The sequence below is a fragment of the Fistularia commersonii genome, chromosome 18 (assembly GCF_037954325.1).
Source record: "Fistularia commersonii isolate RoL2024-O1a breed Wild chromosome 18, RoL_Fcom_v1.0, whole genome shotgun sequence".
Lineage (NCBI taxonomy): Eukaryota > Metazoa > Chordata > Actinopteri > Syngnathiformes > Fistulariidae > Fistularia > Fistularia commersonii.
This window is the reverse complement of record NC_141301.1, coordinates 10086238-10113339: the sequence shown is the minus strand read 5'-3', so window position 1 is coordinate 10113339 and position 27102 is coordinate 10086238. Positions and strand designations below refer to the sequence as shown.

General features: G+C 37.4%; 1 protein-coding gene across 8 annotated transcripts in view; it reads left to right on the top strand.

Annotated features, from left to right (window-relative positions):
* Positions 1-27102, top strand: part of kirrel3b (kirre like nephrin family adhesion molecule 3b) — a 152550-nt gene that overhangs the window by 86979 nt on the left and 38469 nt on the right. For all 8 annotated transcript variants that reach the window (XM_086164881.1, XM_086164878.1, XM_086164875.1 and 5 more), the window contains exons 2-3: positions 13437-13586; positions 18135-18284. In XM_086164881.1, coding sequence (XP_086021007.1) covers positions 13437-13586; positions 18135-18284 — 300 coding nt within the window. The remainder of the gene's footprint in view (positions 1-13436; positions 13587-18134; positions 18285-27102) is intronic.

Here is a 27102-nt window from a genome sequence, read left to right as displayed (position 1 = left end):
ATTTGAATGCAGAGACCACAACTGTAGCTTGCAGAGTCGTTGTGATTTCTTTCTGCACTTTGCATTCATGCAGTGCCTTTATTCTCACAAGCTTTCATCAAGACAAACTCTGTCGGCCTTGTTTTACTCTCTTCTCTCCTTCTGTAATTGTGTCACCGCCTCGTCTGAAATAGTCTGGCGCAAAGATTTGGGCGGTGAACAGGCACTTTCAAAAGTGCCTGACCCCCCCCCCACACACACACACACACAGCTCAGTTTTCTCCATAAACACAAAATGTTCCAAAACCTTTTCTTGTGACATTAAAGAAACCAAAGATCGACTGTCTCTAGTGGAAAATAGCAATTGATCAATCAGGGTTTACCTACCACTATTAGCGACCTGCGTTGCTTAGACAAACACCAATGCACACTTGAGTCATTTTTTTTGGTCAAGGACATTGGCCATACAATTTTAAATTTCATTTTATTAATTTATTTTTTTATTTCACTATATGTAAGGACATTGGGACATTTAAGTGTTTTTCAAAGATTACATTACAAAGGGGCACATCCCCACTGGTTTCCAGGCCATAATGTCACAATGAATCAGTGCAAGAGTAATAAGTCCCGACTGAAGACTGCATGATGGTAAGATTTGTTTTTCATGAATACATGGTGGTATAAAGGGCTGACTCAGAATGCAAGATAAATGAAAAATAATAAATTGAAATTAGATAAATAATTGAAAAACATCGCTTACTGATGGATAGCATTTGCAAAATACGTATGCTGTTTATTTGGTTCTCTTTTTTGTAGAACACATTCAACTACACAATTAATTTGTGACCACGGAGGATGAGTCTTTGTAAGAGCAGTGCCCTTTTTATCATTATTATTTCGGGGGGGATATAATGGAAAGAGTGCGGGGATTCAAAGCTCTCTCTGTATTGGTAACTGACTCGCACCCTCAGGCAATGCTGTTGGCGAAAGAAAGTTCAAGAGGTTTTGAAACAAAGACAGGAGCAGTCTCGAAAAGGGCTTTCTCGAGGCTTCACAGTCTAGTAAGGATGCTGAGTTGGATATGGCAAAGTGCCACAGGGGAGTCCAGGATTGCTGAGAGACGGTAACCTGAGATGAGAGCTACCTGTGCCTTAGTATCAAATCTCCTCTGTGATCAACAGTAGGCTGTTGTCTTCCTGTTCAATCTCCCTATCCCTGAACGCATCAGCTGCCAGAAATGCTCCTGTTCTGGCCGGAGTGGGATACCTGGCAGTGATAGAGAGTAGTGAAGGCATTTTAAATGATTCTTCTTTGTTTTTTTTCTTACCGTAAGGGAATGCATTTCAAATGATTTCATTGAATCAAGAAGTCTTGGAGATGTCATATTTACCATCATCCATTGAGGTATTATCTGCAGTATTAAGCCGATTTATTTATTTATTTATTTCAACTGTTGAATTCTTAACAAACCTCATTTTAGGTTGTTTTTTTTTTTTTCTTTTTGTTTTCTCTTGATTGGTTTGAAAAATGAAAACAGAAAATTAATAAATAAGGGCAGAATGGTGGGGCAGTGATTAGCGATTTCAAGGTTCCTGGTTTGATTCCGACAGGGAGCCTTTTTTGCTTGGAGTTTGCATTTTTTCCCCTTGTCTGGCTGGGTTTCTTCAAGGTTCTCCAAAAACGTCTTCCAAAAACATGCATGAGAGACCCAGAGATGTGTGAGCGAATTGTGGCGACAGGGTTCAGGGTGAACCCAGCCTCTTACCCAATGACAGCCGGGACGGGCTCCAGCACCCCTGCGACTCTAAGTGCCAGACAAACGGTATAGATAATTAGTAAATAAATAAATAAATAAATAAATAAATAAATAAATAAATAAATAAATAAAAAGGAAACATGTTGAGTGAGCATTTATATACGCCTTTTGGCTTTTTGCCTGCTGAGTTTTTTGGCAAACCTTTTTTCTATTATTACCCTCCCATTTATATTACTGCCTTAAGTCCCCTGAATCTCATAACTGCTGCATCTCAACCAGCTGTGCGCTTTTATGGCATTTGCTAATGTACTGTAAATGACATAAAATATGACAAGCCTAGTCTTCTGCCAGCATGCTTTTATATTTTTTTTACACCATTTTGAATCCCCATTTATTTATTTGAAGGCAGATGTGATTTTATATCCTTAGCTTGGCTGTAAAGTGCTACTTTGAAATGCAAATGAACATTCGATTGAGAGATATTCTGTTCAAGGTAGTCCAAGGGGAAATGTTGTAGGACAAACAGCTGTGCGATTAACTCCAGTAGCGTCCACGGTGTACACACAATGTTTTGCAGAAAGTCACCTAATTTGGTGTTCATACCGTGCTTCTTGTGGAGTCTAGAATCCCATTCCAAACACAGCATAGCTTCCTACCTTTCCGCTTCATAAAAATAGTCATAGTTTTCTAAAAATATCACCGTTGTGAATTTAAGAGGAAATTTCAAGGAAAAAGATTTTTGAATCCCAATAAAATTACGTTATGGAGTGCTTTACATGCCCTTAAATAGAGAGTGTGCACTTAAAAGACGGTCGCTTCCGGGACTAAAGTATCACATAGGCCCCCACAGTGAAATGGATCTCTTTACTCTTGTCTTGACAGCATCCTCTTTGTGAAGGTGTGGTGTAATGTAGTTCAGACTAGGGCCTCTTATCTCATGTCAGTGGTATCCTTCTCACCTTGATAATGCCTCCTTTCCCCCGTTGTCTTGTAACCACATTGTACTCTGTCTGACAGGCCCTGTAACCAGAGGCAGGCTGTCTCTCATAACCACACACATGTACACAGACACCCCTCGTCCGAAAAAAAAAAAAGTGATGAGGAAGAAGATAAGGATGAAGAAGCAGGGGAGCAGGGTGCAGAGTCACATATGGGAAAATCTTTCAGAAAGAGTCCAAAACTTCCAAAGTAGTTGTTTAGCTGCTCACCTCTTATCAAGACATAACTTGAAATGGGTCTGAGTGGAATATTCAAGTCTCAAAGTAGTTTACGAATGTAAAATGCACAAGCAGTGATTGATTTTATTTTATTTTTATTTTATTTGACATGGAAATGTCTCGGCATTTCATCTTACCTCCACTTTGAAAATGGCAGCGGACATCGGCAGATTGCTGTTTTTGAAATGACTGTATAATGTTGTAACCTTTTATATATCTCCCCGAACTCTTAACATTTTGAAATTTTCTTTAGAATTTTCCCCACTGTTGGACGATTAAAGCAATTTTATGTTTTATTCTATTTAATGATCAGTGTCTAAAGTGCAATGTAATATGATATTTAGATATTTATCCTTATATATATATATATATTTAGGCAGTGTAAGTTAACCTGTAAGTGAATTGTAAAAAACAAGACCAGATCATATATACCTATGTACAAGTGAAAGTCCCAAACAGAATCACTGTCAATGTGAAAAAATATAATCCGAAGTATATTTCAAGTAAAATAATGCATTACATTGTTAAAAAACATGATGTCATTTGATTCTGTTACCTATAACACAAACCGCATGAAATGTTTTTTAACAATGCATAAAGGTACATGTATGGGTATTTCAATTTGTATTGCATTAAATTGAGTTAACCAATAGAAATTAAGCCTTATAGTAGTAGATAATTAATCATTGGATATATAATATATAATATATAATATATAATATATAATATATAATATATAATAATAATGATAATGACATGTAATAATAATAATAATAATAATAATAATAAAATAACAATACAATAATAAAGATAACAAATCTAATTAATTATAGTAATAATAGCAACAACAGGAATCCGCTATTATAACAGCAAAAAAAATAAATAAATAAATAAGAAGAAGAAGAAGAAGAAGAGGAATAACAACAAGAACAACAAATCAATTGTTAAATAACTCACTATACACTCGTATGTATATTCAAGGTGAACGTATCTACTTGAGAAGACCTACAAAAGTATTTTGAGCACTCTTGCAGGCAACCCTACACCTTAGACATTATCACACCTTAATGTTAAGTACCACATGATTTCCCTTTTCTAATGCTGAACAAAACTCCAATTACAGCCTGCTTTATCATAAATGAGGCAGGGCTTGTGCCTGCAACATTTATGAGTGTTCATGGTAAAGACATTGGCTGTAATGGCCACGGCTGAGACTGTGTCACTTGTGATTTAACCTGGCACTTTGGCAGTAGTGAGATACTCCTCCAAATCAAGGCTAAGTGGTGGATTCATCAGTGCCCTGTCGAGATGAAACACTCGCCTGGCAGCGACACGGAGATGAGGCCCTGATTGGGACAAATATGTCTCTGTCTGGTGTCAGCTCTCATTCACCGGTCGGTGTGCAAGCTGAAAGAAAGACAAATGTTTTGATTAGAGGTCTCTTTCAATGTCACAGCAGCCAGCAAAGAAGAATTAGATGAGGTTGTCTCCAAGGGAAGCAAATAGTTGAAGGAGAACAGGAGAGGAAAATGGATGTCTTCACTATTGAATGGGAATGTAATAAGTCGGCGATTGCCCAGTGAGAGCATATCCTTTAATGAGACTACATTACTTTCTCTGTGAGCATTTCAGCATGGTGATGTTAGACCACACCATCGTCTAACATCAGGGGTGCTCACATGTCTTCTGCTTATGAGCAACTTTGAAATTGACCGGGTAGAAATTATCTACTAGCTTATCCACTAGCTAATAAAGTGTTATCTATCAATCAATCTATCTATCTATCTATCTATCTATCTATCTATCTATCTATCTATCTATCTATCTATCTATCTATCTATCTATCTATCTATCTATCTATCTATCTATCTACAATGAGAATACTTTATACCCCCCATATAACTGTACAAGCCTTTATGGCACATTGCTGTTCAATACATTTATGGTCATTACTTTACCCTGATGACTTGCACTCAATGGAGTTGCCTGGGTTGCACAATCTGGACGGTAGCTGCTGGTTTCCTGCCTCAAGTAGGCTTCCAAATGGTCATTAGTCATGGTGGAGCAGAATTTTGACCTAATATTCTTCATGTGGGAAAAAGACTGATTCCCTCACCTTTCTGGTTCTTACCTCACTTTTAGGGGGGAAGTCAGCGGCATGTGACGTATGTGTGAAAATAGAAGAGATCTCAGACTGGACGATCTGTACATCAATCAAGTGGCAAATGCCATTTGGGGGATAGGTGAGAGATGGACATCTAATGAGGACGAAAAAAATGAATGGCAGGCACTGCCTTTGTGACCTACTCGTCAATAGTGTTTGACAAAATGGCTTATTTTCATTTTAAATGTTTTTTTTTAAGGTATTTTTTTTCTAGCAGCACTGCAGAGTTGGGACGTTTCTAAGCTGGTAACACAATCAGTTTCCGTTTTAATGAAATATAACATTTAGTCATATCATCGGAGAATGCTGTTAATATTCATCCTATTGAAATATTATTCATAATCGTTATGTTTGAAGTATTTTATTCTAATGTATTTTTAGAACAGAAGCCTGCATAAGATGAAAAGCCAGTGAATCAGTGACATTGTGTCATTTAAATACCAACAATCCCAACCTGAAGGAGGATATTATTTGGTGCATTCCGATTTGTTTGAAAGGTTTTAATAAATGTCTCATAAGGCCTTCTTTATTATTAAGCAGTGCGACCGTGATGCATTCCACAGTGTTCATTACTTTCCTGATCAATGATAATTATGCCTTCATTTTTGATAGCACTTAAAAGAACCAGATTGTTGATGGCATAGCTATTCAGCTAACAGTAAATTCAAAACAAGGAATAATATGGTTTTATGTTGTGAAAGGAAATGTGAATTTCATGGGTATGCTGTAAAGATATCCAAGTGCCAAACACTCTATGAAAAATGAAAATAAAGAGGGACTTCTTAACAGCTCTCTCCAACCTATTCATTACATATTTATCCTAATATTATTATCAAAATAGCCCTGAAGCACTCGTGCTTGTTATGTAAGAGTGCATAGCATCAGCACTTCATTAAAAAAGTCTATTTACACTTACATCCCATCTACCTTACGAAAGTGTTGTGTCAAAATATCACCATTGTGCACTTAAGAGGAAATTTCAAGGAAATTTAATAAAACAATCTTGATGTTGCTTTCATATCTTAAAAGCGGTGAACAACGCTTCCCTGAAATATATGATATGCTTTTTTTGGACAAAACTGTATCAACAAAGCATATTTTTAGTCTGTTTGAAATTGTCTCATTCAATAATGAAAATTTTAAAAGGTACTGACTGAAAACATCCTTTAAGGTTCCTCCATCAAGCAAATGCCTTTTTATTAAGGGTTTAGTAAATGTGTAGAGAAAACAAAAGTGATGAAAATATATCCTAAAAAGAAAGGTGGGCTATCAGAGGAAATGGTCCAAATCCTCTTCGCAAACCATCGAATACCTGACAACCCAGGAAGACTCGGTGTGTCCTCAAAATCACAACAGGGCTTTGGCACTGAAAACAAACACAGGAACAAACAAAGAAAGAGGATGTTGAAGAGATAAGAGGCAATGATGACGCTGAGAAGACTGACAAAGAAAGAAATTTAACAATGGATTAGAGAAACAGAAGGGACTTTTCCTATTCAATCAGGCCCCATCTGAATGCCCAAAGTCCTTCTTCGCGCTATCTCTGTCACTCATTTGCATCTCTTTTATGTCCCTTCTTTCCATTATGCAAAAGTGTATGCTAAAAAAAAAGGGAATCCGGTTTGAAAAGTGAGTTGCTTCATTGTCCTACTCTTTTTAATCAATACCAGCCAAGGGATGAGGATTCATGGCGATCACTCACATTTATGCTAACTAGGATATTTGAACTGTTCTCTTTGAACTGTAGTTACCTTGGAAACTAACCCACAGGAGTTCTGCTTTATAATAATAATCAAAATCATCGGTGAGACTTTGTTCTGTGTTTATGAAACAAGACACACAAAATTTGGGTGACTTCTTTGTTTTCATTTTCCTACTTCACACTGGTCAGACATCTCCGCCAGGCAACTCTGCAACCTTTACGCTTTATCAAAGAGCACTCTGTTCATCACTGGAGATTTGAAAAAAAAAACAAAAAACAGATGAATTCGTTGGCCAATATTTTTCCATGACTTGAGATTCATTAATGACCTTTGCACCTGACTGTATGTGAGCTGTCGGAAGAGATGCTGCCCGAAGAGGTTTAGAAAACCATTTGTGGCCCTGGAATGGCAACCTATGATGTCTATGAAAATGTGTCTCTTCTCGCTGTGGAGCTAATGATAAAGCATATGCCTGCAAGGCCTTCCTGCTGTTGCCATTTGTAATTTATAGAAGTTATCATTGGTGGTGATTTGTCTTGATTGTGCCTTGGCAACTGTCATGCTCCACTAATGCACAGTGTGAGAGAGCACATAAATACAATGTCCTCCAGAAGCAAAGATGTTTTTTTTTTTTGTTTTGTTTTTTTGTTGTCTGCTTCGTGAATTTGCATTCTTGGAGACAAGTTTTACTCATAATGACAGGCATCACAGCACAGCTAAGCCTGGTGTATTATCAGTCTGCATATAGTGTTTGTTTTACAAGTGGACAGACAGAGAGTAAGGATTTGAACATTATGATGAGGAAGATAAATGCATTGTAATACATGCTTCCCCTAATGGGCATGATAGAGCTTTATGAAATATTCATCATTGGTAACTATTGCTGTGACTTTGCCAGTTTTGTTTAAGAGCCTACATTTTTTCATATTTATGATGTAGCCATTGCAAGAAAAGCCAAGTTACACTCTAAAATGGGGACTCATTAGATCAAAAATTGTTGTTTAAAACCAGGAGTATTGCAGTTTTTATACATTTGAGTTCAACATTATAATGCATATGCATGAATTTAATCAGCCAGATTTACCTATTGCATTTGATCAACATATCAAATTAGTGATATAACATATCATGTATAATTTATGTACTAACTCTGTGCTTAATTTATGTGAACATATGAAAGTGTAATCATCAATATGTCATATTTGGTTAGCGTCTACTCTGTAGATAACAACATCCTGATTTAGGTTTCACACTCCTACAAGCACAGGATCAATCATAATAAATCAATATTATTGGATGAATTATATGTTGTGACCAATTACTTTTGACTCCATGTTGTGAATAATTATAAAACATTCTTGACAGATGGGTGCCATTTAGCATTTGTAGCCCACAAATACGCTTTGCTTGCTTTAGAGATTGGTCAGATATGTCTTTTCAATTTGACAAAAGCAGTGTTTTTTTTTTTTTTTTATAAGAAATGCATTTTCATGAACATGATTGAACATGTTACCAAATAGTCAAGTTAGAAGTCAGTGAGTTTGTGTTTCCATTCATTGAATGGATTGATGAGTCCCACAGCAGCATGTCTCACTTACAATTACAAAATAGTTTATTATAATGCCTATTATTAAAGTGTACAGATCACTGACATTGCCACAATTCAGAAAAGAGAGATATATTTATCCTGAGTAATCCATATTGCAAAGCTGCAGGATTAAAACATCATGGAACCCAGTGTGTTAGTGGCTGAGATTTTAAGTATAATTGTTAATGTGCAGAGCTGAGACTACATGAAGCAACACCATTACACTGTTTGAAAACACATTGAGCACAATGGGAGTAATCCTAAACTGCATCTAATCTTAAAAAATAAATGTGGATATTGATCAACCAAGTCAGGAACTGAATTCGCAATTGACCGCAAACATTTTATTTCAATCTATATAAAAACAACAATGAGGCATTCACATTTTATGGCTTTTCCCAATTAGAGTTAATGTAATTTGAAAATGGGTGTGTACATTTAAAAGAAAAAAGTGAATAAAGACAAATTCAAATCCTAGCACTTTGACAAATGTACTTATTTTGCGAGATCATAGTGAACTAAACTTCTCAGGTTTGTTTTTTCTTCTTTTCATCCAGCTTTGTGGACCTTTTGGTTTTCTGCAAATCAATGCCATGTAGTTCCTCTGAGGTAGATTAAACAGAAAGTATTGGCTTCCAATACAACTAATGGCATTCAAGTTTCCAAGGTGATTAGACCAGAGAGGATTTCATCCTTATTTTTTCCTTTTGGCACAATGATGCTATTAGCAAGCTCCATACATTTTATATGTTCTGAATCCTCTTCTTGTTATTCCAACAAATCCAATAAAATTACCAATTAGAATTAGGGTCCGATGAAAAAAAAAGGTTGATCGATAAAAAATATCAATACACATAAAGTAAGGCATCAAAGAGGTGCTTGCATTAGACTCTCAAAAACTATCACGATTGCTTGTTCTAAAAAAAGGACAGTAGTCAATGAGTACCAATCTACAACACAAGTGGCTAACTCATGCACTTACCCTATGTGTAGACCATACCTTGTTTACAAAATGCAGGTGTAGTATTTCCCCGCAGACAGGGAAATAGTTTTGATCATAATCCCTGGCTGAACTAAGGTTTTGTGGCACACAAACAACATAGAGTCTATTTCCCTGAAGAGGGCTAGCTGATAACTTTCTAGGTGGGATTGATTGATTGTGCGATGCCATTGGAAACAGGACTGAGGATAATATATGCTGGAAAGTAGAAAAATGCAGCAGCTTTTAAGTGTCTAACGAATCATCTGGATTAAAATAATATTAGTTATACTACTAAATAATAGTGATGGCCACCGTTATGAATACAAGTGTATAGATGCGCCCCCCCTAACCACCTGCACAAATTTGAACCAACTAAGCCTTTATTATCAATGATACCTGGTCTTGCTCCCTTTTACATGGTGTGATTGATTCGGGTAATCTGATATGGAAAACATGCAATACAATGTGATGCACAAAATTGTCTACCTTTGCAAGTGCGTCCTAAAATATAAATAATGAATCTGAATTAGGAGATAGGGGATATCCCCAATGCCAAAATGTGTTTCAGTGAGAAAAAATAATTGATGAGCTTTGTGAAAATAAGCTGTTAAGCTGTTATTGTCATCACTCTCTTTTGCTATCAGGAAGTTGTCAGTTAGTCATTCATTCAATCTGCAGGGGGGGTTAATCCCTTACCTGTCTCCTAGTCAATTAAAAGCGGCAGCAATTGTGGAAACATATTTCTATGAAATAAAAAAATAATAACTCATATTTTTCTATACATATATAATTTTGAATAATATTGGATGGAGCTATTTTTTTGGTCTTAATGTAGTACATGTTTATGGCAAGCCTGTCACTTTGAGGCAAAGTCAGCGCTTATAATTTTTAAAGACCAAAATTAATTTATTTACGTTTCAATATTAGTATACAGCATATATGTTAAAAGCAAGTGCTTTCATAAACTCATTTGGATACTGAAAAAAAAAAGTGCTCTGTAAGCATCTGAGAAGCCTCTACCTCACTATTAGTGTCATATGTAAAGTCCAATGTCCAATAATTAATCCTTAATTGGGCAGCCTTTCTATAAAATCATTTCCATGAATTAGTGGGGTTCAAGGCTTGACTCACAGCATGTCAGGCTTGGCAGAGAGAATAATTTTAAAGGATTTGGGATTGTTTTTCCCAACCTTGTGATGGCCAGTGAAAGATAAATCTGGCGGATGCGACAGGGATTGATTCTGTCGAGGGGAGGTGGAAGAATGAATATAAGCACCTAGATGTAATCCGCAGCCTTTTCAAACACATCACTTAATTCCTCCACTGACCCGTTCCTTTGAAGACACATTTGTTGCAAGACTCAGACACAAGTCACTTAAGAATCTGATTCTCTCTGTCGGGGGTGTGTTTTAATCCCCCTTCCGGGCCCTTCAAGTCTCAGAATTAGATCATATGACCTTGTTTAAAGATATTAAAAATCTTGCGCTTTATACCATATATCTGAAGATCCAATTTATTATGATGAGGAGGAGATGGAAGAAGAAAAGGAGAAGGAGGCTGAGATGGAGAAGGAGGAGGATGATGACGATTATTATTATTAATAGCAGTATTAGTATTAGTAATAGTGTTATCATTTTTGTAATTATTACTTTTTGGTTCTTGTTGTTGTTGTATTATTTATCTTTTTAACATCAGTTACGGTAGGCTGGCGCAGTTGTTAGCGCTTCGAAAGGACCCCCGGTTCGATTCCCACAGTGGCCCTTTCTGTGTGGCGTTTGCATGTTTCTGATGAAGGTTTCCTCCGGGTTATTGGGTTTCCTCCCACAGTCCAAGAACATGCAACATATGCAAACATTGTAATAAACAGGAAAAATTGTCCAGATGTGAGTGAATGGTTATCTGTCTCTACCCACCTCTTGCCCAGTACCAGCTGGGATAGATTGGCTCCAGCATCTCTGTGACCCTAACTGCAGTAAAACCGGTAGATGATGAATGAAAGGATCAATGGAAGATGTGTCTTTGACATACTGTAGGGCTAAAAAGTGTGTGTTGTTGAAATGGCCTAAACTTATAGAGCACCTTGAAACCTGAGGTTTCAGAGAGCTTCACATTAGATTGTATTCACCCATTCACTCACACAGACACACACTTACACACAGGAGACCACGTCAGCTGTCCATTCACTAAAGGAAATATGTCACAAATAGGAAACTAAAACAGAAGGTGTTGATGAATTATTACCTGCCATTCCCAAATGCCAGCAATATGTGTGTCTGTATAAAGGTTTCAGTCAAGCAAGGGTGAAAGTGCCTAATTAACAGCTGTAAAGTTGATATTTTCTGTGCTCTATGGGTTTTTGCAGCTGGATGACGGGAAGACTATATCTGAAAAATAATGTAATCTTGTTTTGTCTTGATAAAACTTGAGTCCAGAGAGGAAAGGGCAGGAATGATGATGTAGGCTATATATCAATTAGAGTACAGACTGAACAACTAGATAATATCAGTCATGACTGATACAAGAGTCCCTGTTGTTTGTAAAGCTTTTTTTCCAGAACATGCCAAGAGATATGTAGGTCTCTCTGGGTTTGTGTATTGACTGGGTAGCAGAACAATCAAGATAAGCCCCTCATGTGGGAACACGGTGAGAGCTGAGCAAACCTTGAAGGGCAGCACATATGGTGCAATGTGCTCTCACCTAGTCAGCATGGCTCGTGAGAGAGTCTGACATACATGGTTTGAGTGTGATGACTGCTTTGAAATCATCATTTTGACTCATCATTTGGCATCATTTTAGTAGATGCGTGCCTCAGTGTTCAGGATTGCGCATTGAAGTCTGAAAGTATGCTGTCTCGGAACATTATTCTATGAGAAAACATCTATAAAAGCCACGATTGCAGTGCAAAATACGATATAGGTGGATTATAATGATATATTCTGGCTAAATTAAAATCAGCTTGTTTTGTGGCAGTTCCCTGTAATGTGGTTTAAAATACAACAAATAGAATCATTTCCCTGTCTACAATTTGATAAGTAATTTACTTTGATACTAATAAAAGCATACCTCTAAAGCACTGCGGTAGTAATGTGGCATGTTTTCACATCCCTCGCTCTGTTCATTCTGCCTTTTTTTCTTTTGTGCGGGACGTACTTACTTTCTTTGAGTCTTTATTTGCACAATATTAGGTATGCAGTCCAGTTTGTGTTTATACTGAGCAAATTTGAAAAAGGGTGAAATGACAGATACTAAGCCGTTAAGAGAATAACTCTGACAGTATGAGCTGAATGAGAACATGGGAAAATATCTGGAGAAAAAAACTGTCTCAGTTAAGTGTGAAGAAGGAAATTAAACTTTATTACCCCCTTTACTTCTACAGGACACTGTTTTTTTTATGCAGGAGCTGAAATTGACAGACAATTTTCACCTCCTCCCCTTGTGATGTCATCGTACCCTTTCCCATTTGCACCCTTTGACGTTAATGGAGTTCAGTATATACAACTGTCTGCCTAAAAGCCATGGACTCCCGCTAATACGAGGCACACAGTTGAAATGCATGTGATCTTGACTTAATGTCTGCCACTAAAACACTGCTGGCAGAAAACACCACGTTATCTTCCATGGTGTGTGCAGGCCCAGCCCATCTGTACAATGACGTTGTTCATAAATAAACAAAACTAAAGCCTAAGAGCTGTCTCTTAGCCTGTGCCCCACTCCCGGCATTTCACTGACACCTGTGATGGATATACAGCGTTTTTTTTTTTTTGTTTTTTTTGTTTTTTTTTTCTCTCCGCATCATGAATATTAATAGAACATGTCACATTTATATGTCACTCCAAACAATTCCTTCAAAATGGGCTGGAGAAAAAGGTTTAGTAAATTTTATATGCAGAGACATATGCTGGATTGCCCTCATTCTTTAATTTATTTATTTAGTGTTTTCTCATTCAACGCCTGAACCAGTATCTACCTCATTCAAGGAGATTTTTTTTGAATAAAAATATGCTGTCCTAACCTTGTAACCTTTCTTTTTCTTTTTTTTTTCTTTAGGAGGAGAGACCATGTTTTCCCAACAGCCACAAGACCTGGTGGTGGTGGCAGGCCAGCCTGTAACATTACCGTGCTCAATCCCCGGTTACCATGGCGTTGTCCTGTGGATCAAAGATGGCTTGGCATTGGGAGTTGGCCGGGACCTCTCTGGTAGGTCACATCAGATCCCCATGAAAATGGGAACCGTCTTTTGCTTGTTGTCACATGTATTACTGCTAATTACTCTAATAAAGCTGCCATACTACAATGGCTGCTTTTTGTCATTCCGAGGCCCCCGCAGATCAACACTCAACAATATCTCCTCACAGATGTATATTTAAGGCACTTTATCTTACTTACTAACTTACTATAGAACATCAATAGTTATGTCAATCAATGTAATCAAAGAGAATAAAACAATTCCTTCTCTCCTCATGATAAAGGCTGACCTAGATCTCCTACATTTCGTGTTTGGCAGAGAAGCACAAAAATCTATTAAAACGGGAAATCAACGCCTCTGTGGCTGTCCCTTATGATTCAGACTTCAAACTGTTTATAGAAGATGGCTTCCTCTAATTACACTTCAAATCAGGAAAAAAATCAATTTAATTGTCTTTACTTTGGAGCAAAAATTACCACTTCACTGTCATTTAGGAGCCCACCATGTCCCATTATTGAATGCTTTATTTTGAATTGTAAAACACATCTCTGCTTTAAACATTGATTGCTTTTTTTTTTTTTCTTTTTACTTTTATTTTTTTCCTTTTTTTGGATAAAGACACTTTTGTGAATGAGTAAAATCAGTGATTTTATGCAATAAAAGCTCTTAAGAGATGTTTAATAAAAAAAAAAAAAACAAACATAGTAACTGGATGTGACTGCAGACAAACCTCAGGAAGTTCCAGACAAATGGAAACAACATGGTACAGCTTATATGTTGAAAACATCCGATCCTTAATGACCATAAATGATAGCCTTTGTTTTCCTTAAAGACCAAAGGTCGTGTCCCCCATGACCCTTAGCTACCATTGTCAGACGACTTTCCTGTCACCGCGGTGATTAAACGTTGATGGCTGACAGAGTCCCGGTAAAGTCCCACTGTTCCCTCTCCAGGTTCTTGTCAGGCCCAGGGGAGTCTGGAAGGTTGGAGTAAACAATCATACGGCAGTCTCTGGGCTATATTTGTAAAGCGAGACAAGTGAAAGCATTGAACTTGTTGTACACATACAATAACTTACAGGAAAATTGAGAAAGTAGCAATTTCTTTGACAGCCGACAGACCAGTATTAGAATTTATTTTTCAACTTTTCATTGGCCAAATAAGGAAAAAAAAAAGTCTCAATACATCAATGAGTAAATCAGAGAATTACAAACATCTCCAAAGTTCAGCGTAGCTAACCTAAAACCTTGACTTTTTTGTTCAACAGAAAATATTAGTTCAGGAGCACTTCTGCAGAATGATTATCCTCTATAATCCATTCTTCTTATATCATTTTAATGAACAATTGGGCTCGAGCTACAGGTGGTGGGACCTTTTCTGAGTGTATCGTTTGAAAAATGCATGAGATTTTGCACGAGGTCTAACAGCTGCCTGTCTTGAGAAGCTGCATCACGAAGAGAACAATACGGTCTAAGCACCTTTTATAGAGCCAGATGACACTTTTTTTTTCTTTTTCTTTTTTTTTTTTTTAATAAAGTGTTCCCCAGCTGTTCTTTTTATCATCCGTGCCTTCATAAACTCTGCTATGCAAGAGCCAGTATGAGAGCGCTGGTACGTACACTGCAAGCTTTACAATGAAAGAAAAGTGGCAGCTCCACATTTGAACTGCAACAAATCAAATTTTGCATGGAGCATTTCATAATATAGGTCTGCTTGGCTATTCATAGAGACAGGCTGCTTTTGCGATGACATGATCCGTCTGGGACCTGTTTCCATTCACTTTCCATTCACAGGAGCGGTGATTAAGCGAGAGTAATCTTTACTATTCAGCAGAAGAAATAGCGGCACAAAAGCCACAGATTCTTATTGGTCCCTGAATTTTCGTTCTCACTCCCCTTTGTGTCATGCTTTTCTTTTCTAATTTAGAACAAACAGAATATCCCCTCAGCAGTTCGAAATGTTCTGATCAATGCCATGAATATGCATGATCTTCTATATATGATACTTGTAACGGCAGACAAACCAGCTATAATTCAATTTGCCTCGTTCAAACACGGTGGAATACTGAAAAGCAAATGCACATTTACCTAGGATATAGGAGGGTCATAAAATAAAGTTTTGTGACTACAGTGCACTTTGCTTTATATTGCTCAGCGCTCTCGGCTGACAGCAGACCTTCGACAGGGAGTATGTGTAACACTCACTTCTCGAGAGAGCGAATTGAGCAGCACTTGCCTTTCTTTCCCCTTGTGGTAACATTGTAAGAAACATGCTATGGCTGAACACTATAAATCATTAGGCCACGCCTCAAGTGTTTGAGGCACACACACACACACACACACACACTAACATCCATAATTGATCTCGCCGCAAGACAAATCCATTCCCCCTTAATGGATTCATTACTCCTTAATGGGCCTTTTTTTACATTGTTTGGTTTGGGTATCACATTGTGTCTTTGAATGTTAAGACCTGAGATCAATGGTCCCTTATACCTACACCTCACACGTACAGAGGACATCAGTCATTAGGCGCATAAGTACAGTTACTGTGATGTCGACAAAATGCATGATCAAGTTGCTTATGAGGTGAAAAAACGCATTACAAGATCTTTGTTTTATTTTGGCTGTGGTGTTATTTAATCATTTATCTGGCACCGATACATGCAAAAATGCTCCTTGCTTTGGATGGAGATAACGTACGGAGATGAAACTGGATCACGCCATACACTCTCGCAGGAAACGTATTTTTGGTATGCCAGAGGCATGGATAAAAAAACGTAATGTTTGGTATTTATGTAACAGAATTAGTATTACTGAAACTAGGATTAAGAGCAGCAAAACAAATACAGTATATATTTATGTAGATATTCATCAAGTCCATGTTTCGCTCGCTTTGTAAATGGACAGGAGTCAACTGCAGGTCAGATCATGGAGGATCTCGCAAAGACCATTACCCTTGTGATCCATGCTGGTATAACACTTTTGAATTACACCAATGATCATAAAAATGAACGGATAAGAATGGATTTCGAGGTGACCTTGCGCGTATAATGGTGTGAGATCTCTTTTATGTACAGTTCCTACTATGAAATAAGCATTTCCCCTCTCACTTGCCTGTGATATTAATTCAAGCCTGTAATTGTGATCGGGTCAGCGAAACAATTTTCTTCAAATATAAACCGACGGCATTCTGAAACACAGGGATCATTTGGTGGATCTTGATCGTTCGCAATCATCCCTCGATATACCGCCACAGTTTGTGTTTTTGTGTTTGTTTGTCCTTTGTACTCCCACTATGCAAACCCTTAAGATTATAGGCTACATGTGGGAGAGTAAAATGCGGCGAGTGGCTTAATAAGCTGTAACTCACCCCACAAGCATAAAATGAGGCCCACTTCATGCTCTGTTAAAGACAACTGGATTCAGCCAAGCACTAGTCACTAATTAGAATTTGAGGATACAACCTGTTTTTTTTTTTTTTTTTCTTTTGTAAAAAACAAACTCAAGGACTTGAAAGCTGGTATAAGTGTCCCTTTTGAGTGAAACCAAACATATGGCCAGATTGTGAAACATTTAGATAGAAAACGAAGAAGAGTCCTTGGTGAGCTTTTACTGAGAAACATTTTTCTCCCAGACATTTGTTAGATGTGAGCTGGAGGAGTTGTTGATTTTTTTTTTTTTCTAAACAAACCATAAAGTTTGAAAACAGGCTTAGTTTTTTTATTCACCCATTGTTCTCCAAGACCATCCAACATCCTGTTTCTACGTTCATCGGTAATTTTGAGGAACGACAAGGAAAAGCTATCCTTGTTTTAATTTCTTTTAACATTGTATTTAGGGTTCATTTATTCTATTTATTAATGGATGATGTCTTATGAACATGCCCTTTTCATTCCACATACTCTATCCCCAGTGATTAGAAAGATGGATTGGGAGAAAATAAAAAGGGCTCTTCTTGGACAAGCAATTCCAAGCGCATAAAAAATAGCCATCTTCCCAGTCAAATATATTCTTCTTTGTGCTTATTTGCCTCTCCTGAGGGGCGCACTATACACCAGAGCACACACTCTATGCATTTCAATATTAGTTAAGGGGGATACCTTTAAAACCATCTCGCTTGAGTTGTGTAAAATGTTCAGGTCTCTTGGATATTGCTCTGCTCGCTTTCATTATTAAACTACAAATCATTTCAAAGACTAATGCAGAAGCAACGCAAACTCAGAAGGGTTTCTGTTTACAGCGGCAGTAAAATGTCTGTCCATGCGGCAGGCACTATCACTAGTAGTAATGTAGTATTTAGCATGCCGGCTCTTTAGTTGAGATAACTTTTGCAGCATTGTCAGAAAAAAAAAAAAAAAAAAAAAAAGAAATAAAACATGGTGTGAAATACCACACAAAAGTGTACTCTATTACTCTGTGTGTGTGCTTGAGACTTTTGATGTTGCTAGGTTATTTGCAAACCATTGAAAGGGTAAATTTCCATCTTTGCATTTGGCACATGAGCATAATTATGATTTTAAGGGTGATTAAAATGAATTAATGTGTTTTTCGCCACAGGCTATCCTCGTTACACTGTGATTGGCGACCATGGTTCAGGAGAAAATCATTTGCGAATCCAGCGTGTCGAGCTGATGGATGACGCCGTGTTTGAGTGCCAGGCCGTCCAGGCCGCCATGAGATCCCGCCCTGCTCGTCTCACAGTGCTCGGTGAGTCGAAACAACATTTGAGACTACATACCATGGGGCTACCAGCCAGGAATCACATGGCTTGTTTCCCTCTCAGGATGTCCGAATATTGTTTTGTAATACCTCACGGCTTGGTATTTTGATACTTGATTCAGCTTGACACATACTGCATCTTCTATCTAAACACTTCTTAGAAAACAAGTATATTAATAGTGATTGGGTTAATTTTGTAATTGTACAGCAGATGTACATTTCTGTTATGTAGATGTAAACAGAAACATAAATAGTAGTTGCGTGGTGAATATTAATAAAATTTAAATTCATGTAGAACTAACTTAAATTAATGTATTCATTTTTTGACAGACCTTAATTTTTTCTCTGCCCCTAAGCCTCTCACACATCCACCCTGCTCTCTCTCTCTCTCACACTCACACTCACACTCACACACACACACACACACACACACTCACACACACACACTCTCACACACACACACACACACACATACTTTCATTATTGCTGTTAGCTTAAGAGGTTACTGGTTCTTAATTAAACTTTATTGGGTTATCATTCAGTTTGGGCATCTCTGGCTTATAGGACAGGAACCACCAGCTCAAACATTTGTGGCAGGGCTGGGAGGAAGGGGAAAAGATGCCTATATGGACAAATCAGGGTAGGCTCTGTCAAGGACTGTTGCTATTGAACTTTCCGACAACCAAAAACCTTTTTGAAGTTCTTTACATGGTTAAACTTCAGTTTCGGTGAACTGCTTACAGAAACTTTTCATTTGATCTTCATCAAGGACAGGCTGAAAGCAAAAGTCACCTACAATTCGCCATGAGCATGCTTACAATTTGGCAATTTCTTCTTTTTTTTTTTTCTGCTAGACTATATTTACTTTCAGATGTTGTTGGAACGTTGTCTTTGCCATGTATCCTTGAAATTTCTCCAAGTCAAATATTTTTATTCTATGCCAAAAGGACGGCCTGCTTGTACAATTGATACAAAAAAATAATTGTCTTTGAGCCATTCAGCCAAATATTGTATTTGATTTGTTGGAAAACCTTGTAGGAACAGCTAAAATGATTTCAAGCTGAAAAAAAACAGATGGGTTTTAAAATACCCAAATTAAAAAAAAAAAAAACTCAGGAAATTATGATATTTATTTTGAGAGGAGACATCTTTAATCGCTTGTTTTGCTGATTGATGATTAAAATATTTATCATTCTTCTCCATGAGCTCATATAGGAGGTCTGTGTTTAATCCTCTGACAAGGGAGCTGACTACTGAATGTAATACCAAGAAGAACTCCAGGATGACGTACATACAAGAAATGCAGGAAATATATGCAAGGCATGTGTCACTGCAAACTCTGAGCTGTCAGTTACCTGCCAGCGATGACTACAGTTTGTCTGTCAACTTCGAAGACAGTAATGGACTCACACACACAAATGCACACACACACTTACATGCACAACGCAAATACACACAACCACACCAAAATCCATCCGTACACATGGGCATACTTGATCAGCCCAAGGTCTTCTAACTGCCACATCACTTAAGCACTCCCCCTTGATTTGTTTTTTTGCACAGAATAGACACAGATGTTTAGTCATGCACATGAAATCATTTGTATCACGGCTAAGGGGTGGGTATTTTATGATTTTTACTTTTTTTTATTAAACTTGCTCCTTAAATGACATTCTGGCTGTCAGGGAACAGCCTATTGAAAAAAAAGATATTGCCAAAAAGAAAAAAAAAAAAGCAAATACCCTTTTTGTTTTACTAGTTAGGGACCATAATATTAATATCAAACAAACACAAGGTCCACAACATGACAAAATAATTTATAAAAATTATAAATGGACAAATGTATACATAAGGTAGACAAGGAAGTTTATAGCTAAAACAAATATAAATATTATAAATCTTCACTCCTGGTGGTATTGCTACTGTTGGAGGACAGTCTTTTCTGCAAACATATTTATAGCTTTATATTTGTGCTGGAATACAGCCTGTTTTATCATTCCGCTGAAATGAACGCTGCAAACATAGTGCAGGGGTTAAACTCCTACACATCATCATTCAAACTGACAGGGATTGTTAAATACAGGACAATTCTGATTCTCTGATACACATTTGACTGATGACATTGCTACAGCAAACATGTTCATGCACACAAAGCCATCAAAGAGTTTGTTTTGTTGTTGTTGTCTCCCTTTGCTCAACACTAAATCATTCAGTGGTTTAGCAACTAATCTACCAAAAGATCAAACTGACATTTTGGCATAGGTGATGAACACGGACGGTAGGATAAATAAACAATCAAATAAGATCCTCTTTGTTATTTCCTTTCTTTATATATTCTTTATAAGACATTTAAATAGCTCCTGAGTAAGTCAGTCTTGCTCTGCATGCTGCTAATAAACTTCACTCACAGCAATATCATAATTAAATTGCTGAAATTGCCAACCAGTGATAACCATTGAATTGTATCATGTGGATTCGGGTGAGTTCACACTGAAAATATTTCAGCTGCATTGTAGCTTCTGAACTTGAGTGCCAAGTTACATTTTTCGCCTTGATGGAAAAAAAAAAAAAGACTTTCCTTTTTCATGTTTTCTTGTGCTTTCACATAATCGCCATGTTCTATATCTGGAGACTTAATAATCCAGAACAATGCTGCAAAAATGTCAAAAAAAACAGTTAAGGTAATCTTTGAATTGAAGCCTTTTCTTGAAATAGAGGAAGCCAGAAAGTCCAATATACCCAGTATACATATTTACCATTGCTGACAACTTTACCACAGTATCACATCTTAAAGCGAGATGCGTGGCCAATAGCATCATTATATTAATCTGGAACAGATTCTTAAATACAGGACCATTCTCACCTGGAACAACTGCTTAAAACTGTTTAAAAACTATCAAACTATTTTATATATATATATATATATATATGGATTTTTTTATATCAGTATTTTATATATTTGGATCTGAAGGCAGCCTGTGCATAGCATTTCATCCAGAGCTGAATTTTAATTGTTTTAACAATTTTAAAATTGGTGCGTAAGAATAAGGTGCTCATCATATCCACACAACAGCCATTAAAACAGTGGACGGATACAAACATTTGTGTATGATTCCCCTATTGTCTCAATGAAAGACATAGAAATTTAAAAAAAATGACTTAATGTAATTCCAAAATAAGAAGTGATGCTGCAGATCCACCACTTCTCCTGTTCTTCTCCGACAAAACATTGTTCTGTAAGAGACGTGTTTTGTGGACGCGGTATTAATGAATCCAGACGTCTCTGTGTCCTTTTACACACTCTCCTTCGCAGCCTCAATATGATCTCAGGGTAGCATGTTCTTGTAAACTGCATTCTCCTTAAGCCAAAAAACTTGCAAGCATAGGTAAATACTGCTCTTCAAACTTAGGTCACACTAGGATGAGTTCAATGCAACAACAGAGCCTCCAGGTTTCACCTTGACGTCCTGTCCAACACTGCGAAACAAAAAAGAAAAGGACTGCCATGGCAGAACCCCCCATATTGTCACCTTCCCAAAATAATTTCCTAAATCAACTCTTTACGCAACAAATGTCACATCTGTCTATCTATCTATCTATCTATCTATCTATCTATCTATCTATCTATCTATCTATCTATCTATCTATCTATCTATCTATCTATCTATCTATCTATCTATGTGTTTCCTATTCTCTTGGTACATAATATGTACACACAGACCTATATATACACCTCTTCAGTGTCAAACATGAATATGACTGATATGAAAAATATATTCAAGGTAATGAATCTAGCAGAAAGTGTGTGTTCAATTTTCACTTGCACTGTCTAATTATGTTCTTTGTCCAAAGCATAATATAATTTCATGACAATATCTGTGATATCAGAGTGGCCATGAAGATGCATGCCTTATTAAAGCTGACAGACAGAAATACATTTCCTTTTTTTTCTAATAAAAAGACAGCAGAGAGAGGAGGAATTATATTCAACAAACTTTATTTTCTCTTTCGATCAACAACATTGTACATGCATGGCAGAGTGACTGTAATCCAAATAATTTTCTACAGATTTCTTCCTGTCAACTGTTAACTGTACTTATTCTTAGAAAACAATCAGCGCAAGACAAAATAAAGAAAAATATTTTTCATTTGGAGCAGAACCGTATTATGATGATATTTATTTATTTACTTATTCATTAATATAGCCTCCCACACTCAAACGCATGCATAGAAGTATGACACATTCCAGCCGGGCAGTCAGCAGCATTGTCAAACAACCCCCTGGTCTGCGGCTTACAAGCCTCTATACGGTTGCCATGTGACAAAACAGGCTCCATGTTGTTGCTAAAATCTCCTCATTCTTTATCCCGCTTTCTCAGAGTATCCTTCAATTCTGTTCTGCTACTTTATGAGATTGTTTCATTAGATCTATTTTTTTTTGTTTTTTTATAAGACGTGGTCCTTATTTATCCCAAGCGTTAGATTTAAACTTGTTGCTGTCCACTTCTTCTTTCTTTTTCCCCCTGGTTGTTGTCCTGACTAGTGTCAAAAACAACTACCTCATACCCTTATGGTTTATGTTCATACGTGCGTGGCAGTGTGGTGGGATTTGTGAGTGTGTGTGTGTGTGTGTGTGTGTGTGCGCGCATGCGAATGGTAGTGTGTGTTCGAGGGTGGGGATGAGTGGTCTCCTCTGCGTGTACATAATATTTGAGCAGATGTAGAATGACAACATGTGAAGGGTTCTTGTGATTTGGGACAGTGACTTCTTCTTGTTTGTACGTAATTTATATATCAGAAACTTGGCAAGCTGTCGCAAAAGGGTGACAGAAGGCCCATGTGAGTTTTCTTCTGCAAAAGAAAGACCAGTCAGTAAGCTCATTGTTGTTCAAGACACGTCTGCTGAAGTGCAGCTCCACAGCAGCTCCACATTACAAGCCCCCCCCCACCCATTCCACCTCTACTTGTGAGGAGCCGTCTCTCATTCATTCCCCTCCAAATTGCTTTTCTTCCTTGTCTGAGCTCCTGGAAAGCTCTGATGCCTGCAGAATTTTGCTGGTTACCATTGGCGAATCTCCTACAGTATCTGTTTGGATTATAAAACCTTGCAGGGCCACCTTCCACAACAACAGGTGTTACCGGACTGAAGGGGACATCTCAGACAACTGAATCACCATTTATCAGCTTACCCCATAATATGAACATGCTTATTTACATATTTATTAATTCATTCATTTACTCATTCATTCATAATCTATACTGCTTAGCCTATACTCAGGGTAATGGTGGGCTGGTGCCTAAGCAGGGTTCACCCTGGATACATCAACAGTCAATCACAAGGCAAAATCATAAAGACAAACAACCATTCAACCTCTCATTTGCATATCTTGGGAGTTTAAGGGTCCTGAATGAACCTGTTGCATGTTTTTGGAATTTGGGAGGAAACCGGAGAACCCAGACGAAAGACATTAGGTGCAAACTCCATACTGAAAGGGTCGTAATCAAAGCAGGATGCTAGAAGTGCTAACCTCTTGGTCATCCCGTCGCCCTATTTATTAATGTGTTTATTTTTGTGTTTGTTTTGTTGGTTAGTTGATTATGTGTGTGTTTGCATGTTCACAACTTTGCTATGCTGTTTGTCTGATAACTTTGTTTCTTTATCAATTTGTGCTTCTTTAAATTTACCCATTGAAGTGAGACATGTTACTCAGAGTTAGGCCAACCGCTGGGTTTGACCATTTGACTACAAGAAAACAAAAATGGTTCTCTGCCTATAATTATATCTGTTCGCTCACATCTTCATCTTTTCCTTTCAGCATTTCCCTTCAGGGTCGCCACACCAAATCAACCTTCTCCATCTAAACCTATTGTCTGTATCCTCGTCTCGCACACCAACTACCTTCATATTCTCTCGATACATCCATAAAAATCTTCTCTTTGGTTTTCCTCTTGACCTTCTGCCTGGCAGCTCCAATTCCAGCATCCGTCTACCAATAGATTCACAATCTCTCCTCCGTACATGACCCAACCATCTCAGTCTGGCTTCTCTGACCTTCTCTCCAAAACATCTACCATGTGCTGTCCCTCTGTTCACTCACATGAAACCCTAAAACACTGCTCAGTTGACACCATTTTTGTCCTCCTCTTCTTTTCCTTTCAGCTGTTCCCTTCACGGGTTGCCACGGCAAATCGTCTGGCACCACTGATACCGTTGAACAGGGCAAACCACCTTTTTGTCCCAAATCTTCAATCCCCTCTGCTTTATACAGACAGTGAAATATCCATCCATCTAAGATATATGATGGACAATTCAAATTTTAGAAATTGTTGAAAAGGGTAACACTATTATAGCCAATAAAAAAGAAAGAAACAGGCAAGTGAAGCAAGGTTTGCAGCAAGTCAGCCATGTAATTAAAGAGGAGCAATCAATCTGTTCTACTGACCACACAACCTATGCCAAGTCCATTGAATGGCGGCAGTAAAGAGCTAATTTAGAACCATTAGGGACTGCCGAGTTTGAAAACAGCCCTGTAATGATGATAGCTGGTTTAAGTGCAGGTTCAGACTCCAACAGTTAGACTAGATAGCAAACAGAAGGATCAGACAAAGATCTGGATAAAGAGAGAACACTAACAATCTCTTTAAATGAATTGTTTTATTTATTATAAAGAATGGAGTAGGAATACTGGTGAAATCTCCTTTTGTTCTCCCCTGTAACCGACAACTGGCAAAGAGAAAAGCATATTTTGAGATTTATCTTTAGTCCCTGACCTGCCTGTGACCTTCAAACTTCTGTGTTGCGCCATGATAACCAAAATACTGAACTCCTCTGTCAAAGTTAACTCAGACAGGTACAAGTAAATGATAAGATAAGATAAGATAAGATAAGATAAGATAAGATAAGATAAGATAAGATAAGATAAGATAAGATAAGATAAGATAAGATAAGATAAGCTTTATTGATCCCACAACAGGGTAATTCAGCTGTGAAGGCAGCATTACAAATAGAAATATATATATATATATATGAAAGAAGTAATTAAGGTAATTAAACTGTTACATTAATAAAATTCAAGTACGAGCAAACGCTCATGACTATAGCTCACGGGAAAGAAGAAATATTGTGGCTTCAGCTGCATACATGACCATAACCTCAGTCATTATTCATGAACCCTACATGACCTTGTTGTCATGGGACACATGTTTATGTCAGAGGAATATACCTTTTGAAAGAGTACAAAAAGGATAGTGTTTCTCTCTTTCTGAAAAATTCGTCAAGGATTCATTCATTCATTCATTCATTCATTATCTTTCATACCGCTTATCCTGCACTCTGGGCCACAGAGGGGGGCTGCTGTCATTGGATAAGAGACAGTGGGTTCATCCTTGACAGGTCATCAGTTCATCATAGGGTCAAATATAGAACGCTGACCCTCTCATCCATACATACATCTGAAAATACAAACTCCACACCGGAAGGCTTCCTGACAGTAATTAACCAGGGACCCTCTTGCGGTTAATCACTGCACCTTTCCTTCGAGCTTTCTTTTTTTTTTTTTTTTGTGATCATTTAGAAATAAAATAAGTTATCGCATTTGATTATTACTAATAGCAAAAGATTGACTTATCTAAAGGCTCCCAGCCTATCACCCTGCCCACATGCTGTTCTCCGAACAAGACGCAAAAGTAACTCCCCCAATCTGCAATTTAGGATGAAGGGCAAGAAATTGAGGACATTCTCGTAAAGGTGATTTATGATTTGCACATATTAGCTCAGCATGTTGTCTGATCCTTTAATGCTGACCTGAGATTCCTTCTGCTCTTCAAACCCACTACATATTAATGAAGAATAGATGAAAGGGAGCCAACCATTGCATCTCATACCAAAAAAACATATCTGGAAGCAGTCAGTGAGAAATGTTTCTGAAGTAGCAGAAATAATCAAGTTGTTAGGTCAGAATTCTTTGTTTTGTGATACAATCAACGATATTGATTGTTACCTCAGAGCTGTTTGACAGAGAATTTGTAAATTTTAAACATCTAAATAAGCACTCATCATACAAAAAGAGGGAAATTAGGAAAATGCAAGCCTTCACATTACGAACCAATGCACTTGTAGACTAAAGATTCCTTTTCTTGTTTATAGAAGTGTGATTTTGAGACATCAGCGTGAAGCAAGCAGCAACGATGGCTACCAATCTTCTTGCTTTTCTCTACAAACAGCCAAACTTCAAATGCCAGACATTCAAAGTATGCTTATTATCAGCGCAGACATCTTGACACAGTGCCACGGATGACTACTGATGACTACTGAAAAGAGAAAGCCAAGTATTGGACAAAACAAATTACACCAAGGAATCAAGCACAGTTATTGAAACACTTAAATTCTTGCAATTAACCACATGTAAGATTCCAGCTTTTTTTTCCGAAGTGAAGATGAATATGTCAGGGTTCGTTCTGTGATTGGGTTTATTGCCAGTGTTATGGAAGCAGATTCTCAGTCACAATGAAAATTGAGGAATAAAGAATGTATCTAAAATTCTATAGGCAATACAACTGGATTTATTTTTTCTATTTTTTTGTCATTAATTGTAAAAAAAAAGGAAACACATGGAATTACAATTATTTTCCTAATTATTTTTTTCCAGCGTATTTGACAGCATATATCTTTCCAATGACAACCTTATTTTAATTCAATAGCACTTTTGTTCGGGGAATATGGCAGCTGCCTGCAGCCTTTGATTTTGTCTTGGCCCAGATCTGCATTGTAATGAGCACTCAGGTCAATCAATAATTCACTGCAGTT